The 22,451-nt window shown below is 43.4% G+C and overlaps 1 protein-coding gene across 4 annotated transcripts in view; it reads right to left on the bottom strand.

The window, feature by feature from the left end:
* ZNF280D (zinc finger protein 280D) overlaps positions 1-22,451 on the bottom strand; it is a 453,315-nt gene that overhangs the window by 336,132 nt on the left and 94,732 nt on the right. For all 4 annotated transcript variants that reach the window (XM_069222418.1, XM_069222414.1, XM_069222417.1 and 1 more), the window contains exon 5: positions 14,236-14,350. In XM_069222418.1, coding sequence (XP_069078519.1) covers positions 14,236-14,350 — 115 coding nt within the window. The remainder of the gene's footprint in view (positions 1-14,235; positions 14,351-22,451) is intronic.

The following is a 22,451-nucleotide window of genomic DNA, read 5'->3' as shown; positions in this document are numbered from 1 at the left end:
AGTGCCTATATGACTGCACTGAAAGTTGGGTGGCAGCTCTATGACATACTTTATAATGCCAGTGGTGTACACCGTTTATCGCTCCCGTAGTTGCATTATTCATGCTAGCACTTTTGGAAATAATGCCGCTATTACTAGCAAGTAACTTGTGCAACATGTTTTAATTGTCGACTACATTGCCCGACATCTGTGATTTGTTTGTTTTTAGTTTTAACAATGGTTTTAACGATGTGAGCATGGACTGTGTGTTTTGGATATCAAAGCAATACTTTTTTAATTTTTAACTGTAATTAATTTTAATATCTGTACAATAAATACTGTTAAGGGACACAATACTGATAAGAAAATCCCTACTATTTACACAGACCCATGTCTTTGGAGATGGACCTAAAGAGGGGTTACAATTCTGTAACTGGCAAGGTGCAAAGACTGCCTGTACGCATATATACCTGCCCTCTGCTAATTTTCATTAAATACAGGTTGGCTCATCGCCCAAATTCCAACAGAGCAGTTGGCTGATACAAGGGGCAGACTTCAAAGGAGAACTGGACTCTCACACGGATAGAACCGGACAAACACAATCAGAAAGACCCCACATTACTTAACTAATTCCTAAGAGCATTGGCACTTGGAACCGCTTGGCGCCGCCTACATCTGACTCCAAGGAAAAATCAATTTTCTAGGGCTCAGAAAACATTCTCAGATACAAAAATAACCAAGATCAAATGAGTATCCTCGCCTGAGGCCTTTCCGAACACTCGTTTTTAGCAATTATACCAGGCAGCCAAAGCGACAGAGGGAGAGTTGGCATCGTATCGCTTGGGGGATGGGAGGCCCAAATAAAAAAATTATGTAAGAGAAGCGGTTGATGCATACCTCACATGTAATTGCCTTCAGGGTTACACTCTGGCAAGCTTTTAAAGGTTTTATCTAAAGCAGACTTATAAGTCCCCTGACAGGGATCTAACAGCAACAGAGGAAAGAACCAGTAACACTGGAGGCAGCTCAAAACATGGAACACTAAGACTAGAGTGATGCAAACTCTACCTAAATATAGCAGAAGTTGCAATAACACAGCAGGCTCTTGCACTAGATTTGTCAACACAATGATGACCAACACATATCAACCAAATCCAACATCCTTAAAGAAAGTTGCACAACAGTTTGAGAAAAACTACCGGTGGTAATATGGTAGAGGTGAAACTGCAGGACCTTTCAACAAGGTGACTATCGATATTTGAAATACAATTCTGGAAGAAAAAGCAAGCGAGGAGTTGCTGACCACTGCATTGAAAGATCAACAAAATAGAATTGCATGTGGAACCAATGGTCTTCTCCACAGGATTTTATTATTTTTTGCAAAAACTCATTAGAGAATTTACTGGATCTGGAGGGCTCTCCACTGACTTGGTAACAACAGACATAGCGGTAAAACATAATACTGTGTTCATATCACCCAATCCTTTTGATTAATAATGAAGCCAAAATTATTGCTTGAGTTGGGGCCACAAGCCTACCTAGAGTAATCAGATCACCATTCCACTCCGAAGTGCAGCTTTATGGAAGGTAGATCCAGACGTTATAAACATCCAGGGCCTTCACAACCCCCTGGCTTTGCCAAATCACCTGTAGGGCCAATTATTCCTATTAATGGTGGATTTTGAAAAGGCTTACTCAGTGGAGTGGGACTATCTTTTTAAGCTGATAAATAATGTCTGAGCTAGGTCCACCTTTTGAACACTGATCTGGTGGTTAGGATCCATACAGGCAGGCCACTGGTGGAGACTTTTCTGGTGAGTAGGGGGGTCTAGTAAGAGGTGCTAGCTGTCAATTGAACCTTTGGTGAAGTTGAGCATAATCCATGCTCTCCTAGCAGGGTTTGAGTTGGAGCCCAAAGAAGCGAACTAGGACCTTCTGCAGTTCCTTCAGAAGCCCGATGAGCCTGGGCCCAGAGCCCTACAAATGTTCCAAATATTTAGAATACACACAGCTCTGCAACCAAACGGAGAGAGAACTGTGGCGTAACTGGTAAAACCTAAGACACCAAATCACCAACTGGCAGCTGGATTAACAACAGCAACTGAAAGTTATCAATAAGGTGAGAATTTACATAGCCAGACAAAGTGTGTATATGGAAGAGTAATCTCACATCCCAGATAGCAAGACTGCAGCTCAACCTTACATGCAGGAAGCTTCTCCTGTTTTCATTGATGGGACATGAGGCTATCTTTATTATGGTCTGGTCTCATTACAAAAAGGTTATAATAATGTTTGTTTTAAATTCATAGTTTGTTGTGACAGATGTTGAATTAATGAACAACTTTTAACGGATTATCACATTGAAAACAAACATTATTATATCCATTTTCTAATATTAATATTCCAGTTCGATAGTATCATAGAGCAGTGAATCCCAAACTTTTAACTCCTGAGGACATCTACTAAACCATTACTGAAGCCAGAGATCCCAAAGCAATTTGTACAATCCAAATTTGAAACATTAAAACAGGTATTTACAAAGAATACACAAAGTACACACCAAACAACTACTCAAATTACTAAAGATATAATTATTTTATATTGAAAAAATATAATTTAATGGGAATGTTGGCACTGCATCTTGGTGACTAACTTTTCAAAGTTTGGCTTTATTTAGGAAAGTTGAATCCTCATGTCAGATTCTACATTTCCCAAAAGATTTCCGTTTTTATTTTTTAGGTACATAAGATCTGAGAAAGCTTTTCCACATAAATATGTGGTGAGGAAAGGAAGTAAAACCATAACGGACTCTCATCTCTCCCTAGCCTCTCTGTCACATGCAATTAAGTTGTGTTATAGCACCTCTCATACCAGTGTATTGTAGTCCCCCCGTGTAAAGTGCTCCAAGGTGTAGGATTCAAATGTCATCCACACTGGTAGGCATTTTATAAGAGTGCTTGGTCTGGAGAAGTACTAAATAAGGATTCAGAACACAACACAGTGGTTAGCCTTGACTTTAATAATAAGAATTTATTTCTACGCAAGCAAACCTTTTAGAGCAGCATAAGGAAAATGAATGACTGGGGAAAAAAAAAAACTTTCTAATTTGTGCCATGCAGTTTACATGCAGCTCTTTAATGGCAGTTCATAGTTCACTTTGCTTGATTACGATTGTAACTTATGAACTGCACAACAACAAAAGAATATCTGTGGCAAAAGCAGTAACCCACTGTGCTATGCTCATAAAATACTGTTCTTTGTATGATACACGTTCTTTGCAACAGGCATATTAACTATCTGCTCAACCTTGGAGTCAAAACTGCCACTAGACAAAACTTGCATCTCTCTCCAGCAGGTACATCAATCACCAGTTATCTTGATGCTTTTATTTTTGCCCAAAAGCTGCTGGATGTACAAGGAAGGTTGCAGTCCTTTTAAAACTGCTGGAAGTGAAGTAAGAAATATAAGAAGAGGAAGGTGTTTGTCAGAGGCCCCAGCTGGAGAAGTGCCTTCCTCCCAGCCCAGGCCTGCAGCCACCCTGGGAGTGTATCACGGACCCCTGGGGGTCCGCGGACCACAGTTTAGGAACCACTGAGAGTGCAAAGCAAAAACAAAGGCCAATGCTTGTTGTTTTATTGCCTGGATTCCACATACTGCACAAAAGCACAAACTTTGGCACACCAAGGCTTTTATAGCACTCGGAGAAAAGCTTTCAGTTCCACTCAATCAGTTGGTGTTGAAGGCAGAAGGTGTACTTAGCATGATAACTCTCCTGGTGGACCATAAATCTGCTCCTTGGGCTACTGCAGATGTTTAAGTGAAACCATTGGAAAGTAAGCTAGGCGTTGGCAAGTGTTTGTTACGTTCTAACATTTCCTTTGTTCTTTTTAAGTTCTCTGCAGAGTTTCCGGATTGAAAAGTACTTGAAAAATAAACCATGATGTTTATAAACATTTGAAAACTTTGAATTCAATGTACAGGTTAGAAATGGTATAAGATGTCTCGTTTTCCTATGCTATTTTGAAATGTTTTTTTCCTTTTCCTTTTTTTTTTTTTTTTTAAACCATACATTACAAACAAACATTGACAAAACCAACATCTCGGCACTCATTATAAAGGCGAGACCTAGTGGTGTTGTCAATGCTTGTTGTCTAAGACACTAAAAACGTGAGAATAATTGAATGGTCCCAGTAGGTTTACAACATAACAGATTTAAAACAAATAGTTTTATTCGGCCAAAAATTAACGATAAAAACACAACATAGTCATAAGACAATAAGAAATACACAGAGCATTTGATTAAGAGAATTTAACACTTTGATGATCTTAAGTGAATAGCCATTTTAAAAGCTTTCCCATTGTAGAATGTCAGAGTACTTCTAACGCTTACTTTTGAAGTCATTACTTGATGTAGGGAGGGCAGGGCATGCGGTATTTATAAAGTTGTTGCCTGTGCATATCATGGATAAGGAGGAGGCATTCAAATGACCATATAGTACAATCAGTGATAATGTTGCTTAGTTTGGAGATACCAATAGCATCCCACCCAGAACGGTGTCTCTCTAGTGAATCGGTTTGTGCTGCTTTATATTCCCTAGAGTTTCATGCCATTGTTTAGTGACAGTGGCAAGTGTGAATCGCCCATCATCTATTTTTCTGTTCTAAAGGTGAAATCTTTATGTAGCTCACCCAGTCAGTCATTTACAGTGATTAACTATTCTGCCTGGTAGTATGCACTAACATCTGCCACACATATTCAACCATACTGGGGAGATTTGCAGGACTTGATCACGTAGTCCGCAGGACTGCCCACACCCATTGGAAGTACTAAATCATTGCAGCATTGGAATGCGGCTGGAAAAAAATCCTTTGATATACTGTATGGATAATTTTGCAACTGATCGAGTTGATATTGTGGGAGGCCGTGGTGCAGTGACAGACAGAACATTGCTCGTTGTGGGGAAAGCACACACAAAGGCAGTTCACATATTGCAACAGTATGCACACATTAGTTTGAGAGTTGTTCCAAATGTTTGCATGTTAGGATAGTAAAAAGATAACCACCGATAGGGATTAGAAAACAACTGGTAGAATCGCATTAGTGTGACAAGTTGTGCAAGTCATATTTACTTGCTCTGATCTGAATATGCCAGTGAAAGTCAACAGTTATTCCAAACTGAATGCTTCATGAGGGAGAGGGACAGGTGGGTGGAGAGAGAGAGACAGGGAGAGGGAGAGATGGAGATAGTGAGAGGGAAATAGGGATACAGACAGAGAGACTGTGATTCACATTCGTGTTAAAGATGTCCCGCGCCCTACTTAAAAAAAAAAAACAGACAAAGCCAAGGAATCTGCATCCTACAAACTAAAAGATGCTTTAGAATCCCTCAGGGAATGCCCGCTTCCCTGTGGATGCACCACTCCACTCTCAGCAGTCTCCGGTGCGCCTCGACTAGAACTGTCTCACACCCAGCACTGTCATCCCGTACTGTCAGAAGTTAGTGGTGTTGCATTTATCGAATTATATTATGTGTGCACAGATCGAGTTAGTGATTTGATAAATGTTATGTACTGATGGAAATCTACTGTGTTGCTCTCTTCTGTGGGCACGTATTATCTTGGTCCGGCAACCATGCCTTTCCTTAACAGACGCCCTATCTCGGTGTGGCAGGATACACTCTCTTGCAGTCTGGCTCCATCTTCTGTCTTGCGCCTGGTCAGCTCTCCACAAGAGGCTGAGCTGTCGGTGTTGCTGCAGCAACACAGGAGTCGAGTGACAAAGAGAGAGCGCGAGAGAGAAAAAGAAAGAGAGAGAGAGAAAACGAAAGAGAGAGAGAGAGAAAACGAAAGAGAGAGAGCGCGAGAGAGACTCTGTGACTCAAACCTAAAAATGGCTGGCCTGATGTGAAAATTACCCTAATACTCTTTATTTCGTGTCCAGACATTCACTGTTGGCTGATATGCTCCAGCACTGCTCCTTTCAAAGAAATAAGCAAAATGATGGCTTCTGCTTCTAGTGTTAGAGGGCCTAAGCTTTTGTAGTGCCCTACCTGCTTCCTTCTATAAATCATAGAGGCTTATGGCTTCGCTCCTAAGCAAAAAAAAAAAAGCATCAGCATGCTGTGCAGAGTAACATCGTATCTAGAGAAGGCACACTTTTCGAATAAGCACTGCTTAATTTGGTGCGGTGTTTGCAAATACAGGGCAAAAATAATTTGTTTGAAAGACCGTCAATCACGTTTCCGCATCAGGCATTTACTGTGAGAAAAATAGAAACTTGGTAAAGGCATTTGGATGAAGCAGAAAGCTGCACGAGTGAGCTGAACAGGCAGGAAATGGCTCTTAAAAGAGTAAACGGGGCAGAGATAGCTTTAGGATTAACCTGGTTTAGTATTCAGTACTCGCACATCTAGATCCAGCAGCCATGAATTTCAAAACAGAGTTGTAGGCACCGGCACGCTTCATTTACAAATGAGTCAGTATTTGTAAGTAAGCATAAGAAACTATGTCAAGTATCAGTGGTAGGGGTTTTTCCTTGTTTCGCATCATCATTGTTATATACTGCTCTGCTCTTCACAAAATAAATTCTATGTCTGCTTGTACTGCTAGATGGCCTAAGCTTTTGTAGTGCCCTAAGTGCTTCTATAAATCACGAGGAGAGGCACATGGCTTCGCTCCTAAGTAAAAACAAAGCATCAACATGCTGTGTAGAGTAACATCTTATTTAGAGAAGGTACACTTTTTTGATAAGTACTGCTCAATTTGAGGCATTGTTTGCCAGTACGGGGCAAAAATATTTTGTCTGAAGGGCCGGCAACTAAGTTTCTGCATCAGGCATTTACTGTGATCAAATTGGAAACCTGGTTAAGTCATTTTGATGAAGCAGAGGCTGCATGAGTATGTTCAAGAGGGAGGAAGTGGCTCTAAATAGAGTAAAGGGGGAAGAGATGGCTTTATGATTAACCTGCCTTAGTATTCAGCACTCGCACTACTATATGCAGCGGCCATGTAATTCAAAACAAAACTGTAGGCACCAGCAGGCTTCCTTTACATGACAAATGTTAGTTGGGGAAGGGGGGGGAAGAGGTTCTACTGGTTTCTGTTTTTGCCTCATCACGGTTATTATACGTCTCCGCTCCTTGCAAAATAAATTCTGTCTGCTTATACTGCTAGAAGGCCACAGCCGGCAAAACCTAAAAAGGGTTACATTTCAATATTTCATGCGCAAGCCTCCTCTGCCTGGGCTTGCATGCATAAAAAACAGCGCCACGGAGCACGATGGAAAAGTAAAAAAAAAAAAAAAGAATAAGAATAAAGTACCTTTAGTGTGGTGCCACAGAGGAAGGGCACTGGCTAGTAGTGTCCAATTAGAAGTGACAGGAAGAGGAGTACTTGGTCCACAGGAAACCGGACGGCAAAGAAGAGGAAGACAACAGGAAGTGAAGCAGGACAAAAAGCAGACGGTGTGCTGACCAATCAGAAGCAGGTAAATCAGAGCAATGTTGGACTAAGCCAATGGTACGTTCCGGCACACAGGGGGCTGGTTCCAAGCCCCTTTTACGTTTTTTTTATTTTTACTAAGAAAAGATTTCACGAGCATGCGCAAGCACGCATGCAGGAGAAACCTAAAAACAATCTTTAAAGTCTGCTTAAAGTCTGCCCCAAGCTGGCCCTTCGTGTTGTTGCCTGCTTACTCCCCCTCAGCCCTTACGTGTTGTTGCTTAACCCCCTCACATTGTCCATGTTGCCCCTCCCACTCACCACTATAAAAACAATGTTTTTTTACTTTTAGGAAGGCACCCCTTATTGTTGCTTGATCGTACCCACCTGCCATGAAAAAACGATATGATGCAGACACCGCTAGCCATGTCATAGTGGTATTTTTTGTTTGTTTTTTTAAGTTTGCCTTGCTGCACAGAAACAATACTGCTATAAAACATGACTAATAAACATCAACACAACAAAGTTGAGAGAACATGCAGGGCTTTGGTAGGCTATAGTAGTTGCAAAAGCTAGGCATGACACACCTTGGTGAATGTGTGATCACAGGGTCCGTTGGCCTCTAAACTCCCTGTGGGGCACAGGAGGCCCTCAATAAAGATAAAAGAAAGAGCCAGTGAATCCTTTGGAGGTTTAAATGTGGTATGCATGATTCTGTATGCGTTCAACATTCTAGTGATCAATACTTTGATTGGCCTAACAAAGGTGGAACTGGGAGGAAATTTTTCTGATCACATTCACTAATTTGATGTTATAGGTCCTAAGGAAAGGCACAAGACCCATCTGAGCTGTATGAAGATGGCTGAAACATATGAACCCTGAAATGCAGGTGAACACCCACTGTCCCTACCAGCATTTTCTGTATTTTTAACCTTGTCCGGTAAACCTGCCCTATTTTTAAGTACACAAGAGGAAACTCGAAGACAATTTTAAATCTCAGCATAGATGAGCTCAGAATGATGACCCCTCCCAGACACACTAGGGGTCTAGGTGAGTACTCTGGCCCTCATTACGAGTTTGGTATCAAACTTCTCAGCACAAAAAACCCCCATGATGCCAGTGTGGGATTTATTAAAAAATGCACACAGAGAGCATTTTAGAGATGCCCCCTGTATTTGATCCAATCCTCTAGTGTAGGACTGACTGTTCTGTGCCAGCCGGACACTAGCAGATGCGGTTCTGACCCCATGGGGTGAGGGCCTGTGTGCTCTGCCAGAAACAAAGCCTGATCTGTGAGGAGGTACTTCACACCTCCCCCCACCAGGAAGTGTAACACATGCAGGTGAGCCTCAAAGGCTCAGGCCTGGTGTTATAGTGCCCCAGGGCACTCCAAGTAGTGGAGATGCCTTCCCTCCCACCCCCAAAATCTCTCTCCCCCCCTACATCCCCAAGACAAAGCACCTCTATTTAGTGACCAGTTTGGCAGGAAACTTAAGGGGGGCAAAAAAAAGGAGGAGTGACCACTTCAGCTGGGACCACCCCTAAGGTGTTCAGAGCTGAATTGACCCCCTCCCTGCAGAATCCTCCATTTTGGTTTGGAGGATAGGGACCAATAGGGCTAGATGTGTGCCCCCCTCCCCAAAGGGAGTGGACACAAGGAGGATGGAGCCACCATCAGGGACACTAGCCATTGGCTACTACCCTATGACCCCTGGAACGCCCCTAAATCTTATCTGAGGGCTTCCCTGAACCCAACTCACCAGGTTCCTGGCGACGTACAAGAAGGACTGCTAAGCTGAAACCCCCAGCAGACAAGAAGGAAGACGACACCTGCCTTGGCCTCAGCCCCACCGGCCTGTCTCCTGCTTCATAGAACCTGCAAAAGACCAGCGATGCGTCCAGCAACCTCTGCCAACTCCAGAAGACTGCCCTGCACCCAAAAGGACCAAGAACTCCAGAGGACAGCAGCTCCGTCTAAGAAAATCTACAACCAAGGACACCCACCTCACTCCGGATGGGTGAGTCTCGACCCCTGTGTACCCAACTCACACAGCCCATGTCCAGGTGGCCCACCCAGCAAGAGAAAGTCCCCAGGCGATTGCAAGCAAGTGCCCACCCTGGGTTGACCTCTCCACCCCTCCACGACAACGCCTGAAAAGGGAATACAGAGGACAGAGGACCCCCTGACAGCGAGCTCCGGACGAAGATAGCCGACGCCTAAAAGACACTAAACCCACAGTCCACAGGCCTTGGAGAAAGCAACCCCCGGTGCCTCTACATTCAGCAGGTGGCCCTCCTCCCTGTCCGACCGGTGGTGTGCCTGAGACACCAACCTGGACCTCGCCTACAGCCTCTGAGTGACCCCCAGGGTCTTTTCATAGACCAGCATTTAAAACCAGGCGTCCTGTTTGCACCCGACAACCCCTGTGCCGCTGAAAGTGTGGATTTGGTGCCTACTTGTGATCCCTTCAGTGCACTTCTAATCCCCCCTTGTCTGCCCTACAAGCCGCGGGTACTTACCTGCAGGTAGGCCTCATTCCGAGTACCCCCTGTCTCCATATGACCCCACGTTGTATTGACTCTACTTTGACCTCTGCACCGACCGGCCCGTGTTGCTGGTAGTGGGTGTTTGTGGTTATCTTGAACCCCAACTGGTAGACTTCCTAAAACCTGGAGACTGAAACTGTAAGTGTTGTACTTATTCCCCCCGGAACTGTTTCTGAAAATTGTATTGTGTCCTTTTTAAAAACAGATTATTGTCAATAATTCATAAACTGTGTTACTTATCTATTTCAAACCAAGTACTGTTGATACCTCTGAAATACAAAACTTTTAAGGTACTTAACTGCAACTTGAATCTTGAGGTTCTAAAAATAAATTAAGAAAATATATTTTTGCTATATAAAAACCATTGGTCTGGAGTTAAGTCATTGAATGCGTGCTTCTTCTTTTGTGTCTGTGTGTACAACAAATGCTTTGCACTACCCTCTGATACACCTAACTGCTCGACCACGCTACCACAAAAGAGAGCATTAGTATTATCGACTTTAGCCTCTGTTAAGCTTCTGGGGAACCCCTGGACTCTGTGCACACTAGATTTCACTTTGATATACAGGGAGTGCAGAATTATTAGGCAAGTTGTATTTTTGAGGATTAATTTTATTATTGAACAACAACCATGTTCTCAATGAACCCAAAAAACTCATTAATATCAAAGCTGAATATTTTTGGAAGTAGTTTTTAGTTTGTTTTTTGTTTTAGCTATGTTAGGGGGATATCTGTGTGTGCAGGTGACTATTACTGTGCATAATTATTAGGCAACTTAAAAAAAAAAAATATATACCCATTTCAATTATTTATTATTACCAGTGAAACCAATATAACATCTCAACATTCACAAATATACATTTCTGACATTCAAAAACAAAACAAAAACAAATCAGTGACCAATATAGCCACCTTTCTTTGCAAGGACACTCAAAAGCCTGCCATCCATGGATTCTGTCAGTGTTTTGATCTGTTCACCATCAACATTGCGTGCAGCAGCAACCACAGCCTCCCAGACACTGTTCAGAGAGGTGTACTGTTTTCCCTCCTTGTAAATCTCACATTTGGTGATGGACCACAGGTTCTCAATGGGGTTCAGATCAGGTGAACAAGGAGGCCATGTCATTAGATTTCCTTCTTTTATACCCTTTCTTGCCAGCCACGCTGTGGAGTACTTGGACGCGTGTGATGGAGCATTGTCCTGCATGAAAATCATGTTTTTCTTGAAGGATGCAGACTTCTTCCTGTACCACTGCTTGAAGAAGGTGTCTTCCAGGAACTGGCAGTAGGACTGGGAGTTGAGCTTGACTCCATCCTCAACCCGAAAAGGCCCCACAAGCTCATCTTTGATGATACCAGCCCAAACCAGTACTCCACCTCCACCTTGCTGGCGTCTGAGTCGGACTGGAGCTCTCTGCCCTTTACCAATCCAGCCACGGGCCCATCCATCTGGCCCATCAAGACTCACTCTCATTTCATCAGTCCATAAAACCTTAGAAAAATCAGTCTTGAGATATTTATTGGCCCAGTCTTGACGTTTCAGCTTGTGTGTCTTGTTCAGTGGTGGTCGTCTTTCAGCCTTTCTTACCTTGGCCATGTCTCTGAGTATTGCACACCTTGTGCTTTTGGGCACTCCAGTGATGTTGCAGCTCTGAAATATGGCCAAACTGGTGGCAAGTGGCATCGTGGCAGCTGCACGCTTGACTTTTCTCAGTTCATGGGCAGTTATTTTGCGCCTTGGTTTTTCCACACGCTTCTTGCGACCCTGTTGACTATTTTGAATGAAACGCTTGATTGTTCGATGATCACGCTTCAGAAGCTTTGCAATTTTAAGAGTGCTGCATCCCTCTGCAAGATATCTCACTATTTTTGACTTTTCTGAGCCTGTCAAGTCCTTCTTTTGACCCATTTTGCCAAAGGAAAGGAAGTTGCCTAATAATTATGCACACCTGATATAGGGTGTTGATGTCATTAGACCACACCCCTTCTCATTACAGAGATGCACATCACCTAATATGCTTAATTGGTAGTAGGCTTTCGAGCCTATACAGCTTGGAGTAAGACAACATGCATAAAGAGGATGATGTGGTCAAAATACTCATTTGCCTAATAATTCTGCACTCCCTGTAGTATATACAGATCTGGCTTCCTACATGCCCAAAACAAGACACTCGGTTATCAGGTGGAATGTAGTAGCACTGATGGCTCTCAGATACTAAGAGCATCCACACAAGATACAACATATCATCTGTCCAGGACGACAAATAAAGGTCTTACAACCAATTCTGAGATCATGAATAGCATTTTGGCAACTTTGACTGAACACACGCACAGTTTGTGCAATTGAACCTATTGCATTGCCAACTCTCGAACTATCAGATCTCCTGCCGACAGATTACAATAGTTTATTTGCACCGAAATTTCCATTAAGGTTGCTGCATTCTTTTTATATTGGTGATATCAATCAATGTTTACTGAATTGATGTGGTTGGAACTGTTCATATTCCAGCTCACTTTGATGCTAGTGTGCTCTCTCTGCTGGGGATGTAGTTGCCAGCGATTTCTTTAACAGTGATATTTACCGTTGCTCCACTGCCACCTGTTGTAGTGAACATCTATGAACTTTCCACTCTTCTGTGTAATCTAGTGCGTCAAAGAGCTTTCATATTTTTTTATTAAAAACTAAACATAATACATGGGATTCTGTAATCCTTGTATAAACGGCAGTCACTTATTTCTTTATAATCCCCATCATGTTACGCTAAGTCATCAATTATAAAGAAATGACGCCAAAACTAGACTATTATTAGGGTATTACAGTTGAGTTCTGATGCTGCAATGCCTGTGCCAGAGCCAGAATTCGAGATGAAAGGCAAGTCAGGTCACAGAGCATATTTAAAGCAACAAATGTAGCATTGCTTTTCTTTCTTCTGCTTTATTTTAATAGGTTACAATGGCAAGCAGAGATAATTGTTTGCACTCCTTTGATAGAGAAAAGCTAGAATCATTCTTCATGTTTCTACACAATCCCTGCTACTACAGATTTTTTGTTTTTTAACTGACTTGTATTTAACTGTTTAAAAGGCAAAACAAAGTAAAGAAAAACGAAAAAAACAGGAATACCACTACAAAGTGAGCCTCCTTATCTGCATAGTTTCTTTCTCCAATGTCCTTACCTTTTCATTATTTTTGAGAAAGATAAAAAAAAACATGGTATTGTCAGCTTAATTTGGGGGTTTCAAGCTGTAGATATGCTCTATTTGGTGTAAGAAAATATAAGGAAAACACAACATGTGAATTAGGATAGCAAAGTTTGTCAGAGGTAATCAATCAGTCTTTAAGAATACCACAAATACTCACAATATAGCGTTTGATTAACACTCCCTACAAAACAAGCTTGTGCCATTAAACATGAACTAAGGATATTCCGACCTACTTCCTCAATAAGCACCATATAAACAGGACCCTCACACCATATGTAGCCACTAACTCATCTACATAAATTCCTCCTCCTTCAAACTGTGACTGTACACTCTTCTTTAGCATTTCCTAATTTGATCTCAAATCAATTCAATGTCTACTTACTGCTATGGGCAGTACTTCCTGCTGCTAAACTAGGGTTGTGCTACGTAAATCCGTACACAAGTCTGCAGTGATTAATAGAAGTGCCTTCTTCCTCAACACAGAGAGTAGGACTAGAGCGATGGGTGTGGATGGGCAGATCTATGTGGGTAAACTAGGGATCAGTAAAAAGACCTGTGGAAAGGGGCTCCATGTGCCTCACAAATTTGAAAATATTCTCAAGATTACGAATGAAGGAGATTAAATATACCATGATATACCCTTAACAGTGACTGACAAACATCTGAAGCAAAAGAGCAACCAAAACTGAACAGATGTATTAGTGCTTACCATAGAAACATATTTAGGGACTCAATGGGCAACATATTATTCCATACAATGTAGTCTGTAACAGAATTCACTGATGAAATATTTCTGTGAGGAAATCCCGTTTCTCATGGGATAGAAACCCCATCAGTATGAACTGGGGTTTTACATTCAACTGAATAACTAATATTCCAGAAACATATTTAAATGGATCTAAATGTGAAGTGTAGCATATTAGTATGATGTTACATTCAAGACAACTTCACCAGAAAGAAGAACTAGAAAATATTTTCACTTCATGAGATAACACAAAATTACAGTCCAGTCCCCCCCCCATTGCAAACCCATCTTCCCCTCACATAAACTATTTAAATTACTCACCAGACAGAGAAATTGTTGGACTACTCGGGTATTGTTTAATTTCCTTTTGCTGCACACCAAACATAGTACCCTGAGAATTAGTCTGTGTTACTGATGGAGAAGTCAATATGTAGCCCTAAAAAACACAAGCATAAAGCTATAATTTCTCAATGTTATACATTTTACTGAAATGTTTTAAGGATTGTTCCACATAACTGTCCTCACCTGGATCTAGAAATAAAAGAGCTTCTCTTCACCGTTAATTGGAATTTAATTTGAGCTTTCAGAATAGAACATACACACTTGGCACTAATTAAAGCAAGATAATCAAAGGCATGCTGTGGGCTGAGTAAATGTTGAAAGATGCAGATAACCAAGTTGAGACATACTATTGCTGCTAGTGGAGAGCCCCTCCAGTGTGAAAGTGTCGCCTATCCATGAGGTGAGAGGCCCCAACAGTCCCACTAGCTTCCCTTCCTGCTCTCAACTCGAGTGTAGTGGGAGCAGTCATCGCTCCCACCTCACTGGAGAAGCTTTACTTTTGTTCCCAAAAGGCAAGAGCAATTCTGAGATTCCCTGTCCAAAAGAGAGTTAATAGGGAATCTTGTGTGCTCCCGCCAGGTGGAAGCACTTAAGACTTCCCTGCCCACGCTCTCATGTGCAGGGAAACCACGGTGTCCCAGGGGTTGGAGTTGCTGAGAGACAGTAATGAAGTAGAGCCTGCGGATGATGTTCACGGCACCACAGTATCACCCTTCCCTTAATTAACATATCAGCCCTGGAGGGATGGGGTCCTCGGGCCTGCAGGAGGTTTGGGGAGGGGGGCCGTGCACCAGGTCCCCATAATTTACTTATCAGACTCGGCAGGTGGAGCGTATGGGCCTCACGGAGATTCGGGTGGGGGGGCTGCACGCCCACCATGAATTTTTGATAAAGTAAAAAAAAAAAAAAAAAAAAAAACACAAGACGCACATGGACATTTTCCCTGCCCTGCCTCCCTATAGTCTCCTCAACCACCTCCCTGCACCAGCCCCCAACCCTGCCTCCAAGTCCCAAAACGGCTGCTGCCACATCTTTGTTGATGTGGTGGCAGTTAATCCGATCTTAAGAGCTGTCGGCTCTACTGATCATCCTAGTGTGACACATACAAAGTTTGACCCTTAATATCCCCAAAACTTCTGAATGGATTTTACATCAAATCACAATTTCTTTCCCCCATTTTTGTGTTATAGCTGTTACAAAAAATCCCTAAGGAAAAATAAATGGGGAACATACTTATTAAGCCCCCCCCCCCCCCCCCCCGTTTTTCTCGCAACCCCAACATTTTCCGGGAAGGAGCTGAGGTAGACAAGACTTTTTTTCTGGAAAGTTTCATATCGATTTGTCAAACAGCATGAAATTTAAAAGCAACCCAAACGCATTTCTGTGTTCCCAGGGCCTAAACTGAACTAGGGAGGAGGGCTGTGTGCCCCTTTTCCTATTTTAATGTATTAAAATGGGACCAGGGAGATGGTGATTCTCTGGGCCCAGGATGTGGGGTGGGTTGTCCGTGCTCCTCCCCATATATTTCTTTAATGTTACCCCAGGGAGGTGGTGGTCATCAGCTGGTGGGGTCCGTGCACCACCCTTTTATATGTATTTTTGCCCCAGTCATAGTTTGACTCTTGCTCTAGGCATGACTGCTGGTTTAAGGATGACAGTACTTATGTTTGTAGGTGACTATGCCAGTCCTACAACAAGTCGCAACTGTCGTCCCAACCCTCCCGGCACACAATCAGCACCTCACCAAAACCCAAACAGTAGAAGGTGATTTGTGACAGCCTTTATGCATGGGCTCAAAAGTGCAACATCTCAGGGAGAGTTGTGGTTAAACAGAGATAACCCCTTTCTCACATTAACAACATGTCTCGGGCAAACACACAGGCAATGAAGGAGATGCAGTAAAGTTTTAAGTAGGTTTTATTAAAAAGATTGCAATCTATGATACGTTGCATGGGCTGCAATGATTAGGATAATGAATAATGCAAGAAACAGAATGGTAAAAACGAAAGTCATGAACACAAAGGCCCCCACCATCTTGCAATAACATAAGATGACATGAGATATGAAATATGTCCAAATACCCTAATATGATGAGCTTACCCTCTAACCTAAAGAGAACTAGGAGTGATAGAGCTAATCTCCCAAAGTAATGTCCATGAGAAGAGACACCCAACCATCGTTACCTTGGAATGAGGTCTCTCGATCAGACTCCATGGGGAAAAGAAAACTGGGTCAGCATCAAGGTGACGTGTAGCATGGAGAGCGTCGATGGGATCTGGTAGGAATCCCTCTGACTACCTGTCTGTGTAGGGTGCATTTATATAGATCTGATCGGACCCCTGACGTGGTCTGTTCCCAAACAATACATAACAAGACATGTTTGGGCGGCAATTACATAAACAATTCCCTCGAAAGTGCAAAAAGGAAAAGTACCTTATATGAACACCTACATTATGTTTATCTTTGTCACTGACAGTGATGCCTTAGCACAGTGGCACTGACAACACAAAACTAAAACATTGGCCTAACTAAAAACAATGCAGCCATCTTGGAAAGATATAATTAAATAACTGCGCTAAAACAGAGCAAACTAAGTAGGGTAAAAGTCAGTGGGTGACTGGGCACAAGTCTACAAGCCGGAAGGCTAAGCTAACTCCTGCTCCCATTAAAACAAGATAGGATTCACTTCACCCCGGGGAGGTGGTGGTCATCAGGCCCCCGGGAAGGTGGTGGTCATCAGGCCCCCGGGAAGGTGGTGGTCATCAGGCCCCTGGGAAGGTGGTGGTCATCAGGCCCCCGGGAAGGTGGTGGTGGTCATCAGGCCCCCGGGAAGGTGGTGGTGGTCATCAGGCCCCAGGGAGGTATATTTAATGTCGCTCCCTTTAAGCTCCAAACCCTGTGCCCCACTCAGCTTTTCGATGCGCGTGGCATGGGGATGGTTGCTTATAAGGGGTAGGCTGCAGGGCCTGGCCACAGGCCCTGTGGCCAACATGTGCTGTGCATGGCCGAAAACTATGCGTGGGACAGTGTTTGGAGCTTAAATGCGGTTGACCGCAAGGCCTGGCCATAGACCAGGCCCTGCAGCCAACCCCGGCCACACAGCCTTCAGCAGTGGCTGGATTAACATACAGCAATTAAAATTGTTTTACGTTAAAAAAAAAAAAAAAAAAAAACACACAGAAATTCACATAAAAATATATATATAATATATAAAGGTTACAGGGACGCTATGGTTAGGAAATAGGATTTTAAAAACCATAGAATTTCACGTAAGAAACCAAAGGTTAGAAGGTTGTTATAGTTAGGCTTACATTTTAAACATACAAAACCATAGCAATTCAGCTGTTATACTTACAGTTATTTAAAGTAACAATAACTGGTGCCCTAATGTAACTATAACTTATGCCCTCACCATGCACTGCTAATTCCCCCACATATTACAGCACTCATGACATGTTTGATAAAAATAATTGCCAAAATCGATGTAATATTTGCAATAAAAGCATTAGCAAAAAACTGCATGGTGGGGGCACAAGGTGTAGTTACTTGAAATAACTAACTATAACAGCTGAATTTCTATAGTTTTGTACGTTTAAAATGTGAGGTTAATTATAACGTCTCGGAAACCTTTGTTTTTTTTCAGTGAAAATATATATCACCTACTGGTAATTGCCAGTAGAGTTAAGACATAGAAAAAACATTTTTTGACTTGCTTATATCTTTGGCACCAGTTGACGAATCTTATCAAAATTCTTTAAAAAAAATGTAAATGTGGGTCTTGTTGTGCAAGGAAAATTTCAGGATGATCCGTTATAGGAGGGTACCATCTTTCTAGCATAGTTATCCCCACTTTTTACCTAAAGTTAGTGTGTTTGGACTGTAGCTCACTGGAATTCTGCTAACCAGGACCCCAGTGTTTGTGCTCTCCTATCTAAATGTGGTTGCTGGTAAACGTTTTACACCCACAATTGGCATACTGGTGCACCTATATAAGTCCCTAGTGTCTGGTACGTAGGTGCCCAGGGCAATGGTACACCGGAGGTCCTCTGTGGGCTGCAGCATGTAATGTGCCGCACATGGGAGCCCATGCAAGCCGTCTGCTGGCCTGCCATCGCAGCCTGCATGAAATGGTGCATGCATCTTTTCACCACAGATCTAAGGCTTGCCTTATATCCTGGTCACTGTACTTAGGCACTGTAAGTCAACCCTCTGGTAGGCCCTTTAGCCCAATCCCAGGGTGCATGTCCCTAAGTGTGAGGGTACCCTTGCATGAGCAGGGTACCCATACAAACCCCAGACTCTATTCTGTGGGCTTTGTAAGGTTAGGGAAGCCATCTTATGGTACGTAGTGGACACTGGCCAACACCAGTGGTCCAACTCCATAATGACTTCTCCAAACCTAGGCACCAAGCATGTTGGAATCTTGCAGCATAACCAACTCCTGCGCTAGGTGCATGATTTCCAGTACTCTGGGAGTTCCTCAGAGGATCCCCCAGTTCTTCTTCTGCAGCCTTACCAGGTCTGGATGCAAGCTGCACTGCTGCCGACCCCAGACACTGTTCTGCCCTCCTCCGGCAGGTGAGCCCGGCTCAGGCAGAGGAAGGGAGAACAAAGGATTCCCTTCAGGGGAGAGATATGACCACCTCCCCCTGTGTATTAAGTGTCTAATGGGTGGGGTGGTCCCTGAACGCTACCGGACTGCTTTGAAGTGCACATTTGGTGCCCCTTGCATAATCCAGTTTGCACCGGTAAGGAACGCCCGGTTTTTGCTCTGATGCAAAACTGCACAAAGGACAGGGGAGTGACCACCCCCCTGTCCTGTCCAGCTCCTCACATAGGGAAGTGCACAGAGCTCTACCATGTGGCAACTTGATTCTGCCAACTTAAAAACAAGATAGCAGAGGCCCCTGGGAGCTTATGACTGGTAAGGCCAGGTAAATGACATCCCTGACCCCCTGCTATGTGGGTCACTACAGAGAGTGATCAACCCCCTTTTACAGTTAGTTAACAGCTCCTCTGCAAGACATCTTCTGCTCCTGGCCTCTAGAACCGCAGCTGGTCTGCTTTAGAACCGAAACATGTCTGCTTCTGGTGGGAAGGCTACCATTCCAACATTGCTGCTCTGGGTCCTGCAAGAATTTTGCAACATCCAAGGCTGTGCATTCAAGGACTCTGTTTGCACCTGGAAGCACAAAGGAATCTTCCTTGGAATGAAGCAGTCACCCCCCTGCATTCGCAGGCACCTCAGGACAACGTCAACCGGCTGGTGGGGTCTGCTGCCTCACCGACATCGAAAGCCTCTGCATCACAGGTAGTGGGTTCTGTGGCCTCCTCTGGGTCCTCACTGGATTGGAATCCCTGTGAACCACGACTGTTCCTCTTGCCAAGGCTTATTGACTCATCCTCCAGGAGATCTTTAGGTGCCAAGACGTCCGGCCTCCGCCACTCTACATCTCGAAGATCACCCCATCCTGCAACTCCTGTGACGTGGGACTTCTGTTCTGCTGAGGCCTCCTTGTGACTCCCTGTGTTCATCGTCTGTGGGTCACTCGTGGGGGCTTCAACGACTTCTTCTGGCCTTCCTGCTTGCTGAGGGCCAGCCCTCGCTACCACTCAAAGGTAGAGTCTCATGGACCTTGCTGGTCCCCAAAATTCTGCAAATACTTCTTCAGCTCCAGCTTGCATTTGCCAGTGCTGGTTGGTGACCTGGCTCGTCACTGACCATCCTGCAATCTGGCCACCGTTGAGGAACAATTCATAGGCAACTCCTAGGTTCTTCTGCAGCTCCTGGATCCCGCAAGCTGGAATTCCTCCTCCACCGACTTGCTGGAACTCCAGAAGGGTGGACATTGCCTACTGCACCACCTGGGCACCTCCGAGGGTGCTGAACTCTGTTCCTTTCCTTTTCAGGTCCTCCACATCCAGAACCTGTCCCTGGGTTTCACTGGCCTGGTCCACAGGTCGAGGCAGCAGCTGGACAATCTGAGGCATCAACTGACTTCCGAGAGAGTCCCCTCTGCATCCTGGTCCCCTGGTGTACATACTACTGTCTTCTGGCTGTACATGGGTGGGGGCACTCACCAACCTTCCTCTTGTCTGTTGGTTTCCTCTGGGTTCACTGAGAAGGGTCCTGAAACACTTACAAACTTCAACCACTACTTCCCTGTGTTGGTCTATGGGAAGACTGGGTAGGTAACCACTCTGCACTTGGTAGCTGGGGACACTTCCTGTACTTTCCTCTAGTGTTTTCATCCTTCCCCAGCTCCTAGCTAACTACCATACTTACTTTGGTTGAGTTCACTATTTCGCACTCCACTTACTTAGTAATGGTTTCCCCAACGTCTCCCAAAAGGGCCTTGTACATTTTATGCTATTTCTGCTTGTTATTTTTTGCAAATATAGGGCCTGATTCTAACTTTGGAGGACGGTGTTAAACCGTCCCAAAAGTGGCGGATATACCACCTACCGTATTACGAGTCCATTATATCCTATGGAACTCGTAATACGGTAGGTGGTATATCCGCCACTTTTGGGACGGTTTAACACCGTCCTCCAAAGTTAGAATCAGGCCCATAGTGTGTAGATATCGCCAAAGGGGGCCATACCAATGTTAGTCTAGTAGTTAGTGCTGTAATAAAGAATGCTTTATTTTTGCAACAGTGTGGGTTTCTTGCGAGTGAGTTACTGTCTGACTACTGTGGTATTGCAAACAGGCTGCTACTGCAAATTTCAAGGCGGGGTTGGAGGGGTTCAGTGTGGTGGTGGGGACGACAGAGGAAACAACTTTAAAAAAAAAAAAACTCCTTTCTCGCCGCCTCCTATCGCCTCACGCTCTTCTTCTGATGTCCCGGTATTCACTGAAAAGCACACAATGTTCATCGAGGAATCACTGCATACGAATATTTCAGCGATATTAAATCCTATTATTGTTGTAATTAACTGTATATTCACTAATACTATATTCATCAATATAGCAAAGCAACACAGAGAATTCTTAGTGTTTTTATACAAATGCACTAGTGACCCCTCTAGTGCACAGTCCCTTTTCATCCAAGGGACAGAAGGGGAGCACCAACGCTCCTTACTCTCCAACCACACAAGGTATGAGTCTTATAAGCAGTCTTTCAAACAATCAGAAATCACTCCTAATGGACTCCAGCAGCTCATGCGGAGAATTAGGTCTTAGAGAGTATAAAGGTCGACGTTTCGGTCTCCCAAGGCTCAAACCGTCCATGAGACCATCGTCGGGACAATGTGTCAAAGTGGATTAAGTCACAATAACTATTGCTCTACAACACAATAATTAACACACATTAATAAAACGCTAAACACTAAAAGGTAGCACAAAACCAAACTACGCTGTACATGCAAGTGAACCGCCCAGTTACAAGGCACCCCAAAAAACTGCCTACATAAACCTCATTGTAAAACATACATTTTTCATATAAATACATGAAACAACATCACCCACTGTTGCTCCTCAAACCACTGACAAAAGTTAAATAACCCCAAGCAAAGTGGTGAACCTACTAATACCCAAAACCAATTCCAAAAATAAAGCAACACAGCATATTGATACTTGCTTCAACACCAACTTCCTAGATCAGCACTGCTAAATCCTTTTTGTAAGGCACATTCAACTAAACAAAAAACATACCAAGTGAAGAGTAAAGTTCTAATATCTGATCTACAGTAGCAGGACTCCCACATGACCATGCTTACCACTAGTCAGTTACTAGAGTATAAAGCAAGGACAATGTAATCTACATGAAGACAAAATAAACGCCAATCCATTAACCAAATTCCAAATAGCAGGATAGAAAAGATGTCCATGCAATGTATTTACATATGTACATTTTGTATATATAAGACTAAATTGCAACATTTACAAAGTTTCGGGGAGGAGGGAGGGTGTATGTGAATCTACATCACTACATGCCACAAACAGAGATCTACTGTTAAGTAACATTTTCCGTTCGAAGGCATGTGTAGCTGTAGATACACATGCTGTGCATGGACTGTAAAACAGTCCCTTCATAAAGTGGTGGCTAGTGTGCAGGGATTGCAATTGTTTGGAAAAGTGTTTTAAGTACAACTTGTCCAACATTTGCTTGTTGTCTCTCAAAGACGTCTACACAATCATATCTAGTAACGTGTGTGGTGTAGATCATGTTGCTACTTTACAAAAGTCTGCT

Source organism: Pleurodeles waltl, chromosome 3_1 (assembly GCF_031143425.1).
Source record: "Pleurodeles waltl isolate 20211129_DDA chromosome 3_1, aPleWal1.hap1.20221129, whole genome shotgun sequence".
In the NCBI taxonomy this organism is placed as follows: domain Eukaryota; kingdom Metazoa; phylum Chordata; class Amphibia; order Caudata; family Salamandridae; genus Pleurodeles; species Pleurodeles waltl.
The sequence above is the reverse complement of the archived record's forward strand: the minus strand, read 5'-3'. Positions and strand labels throughout refer to the sequence as shown.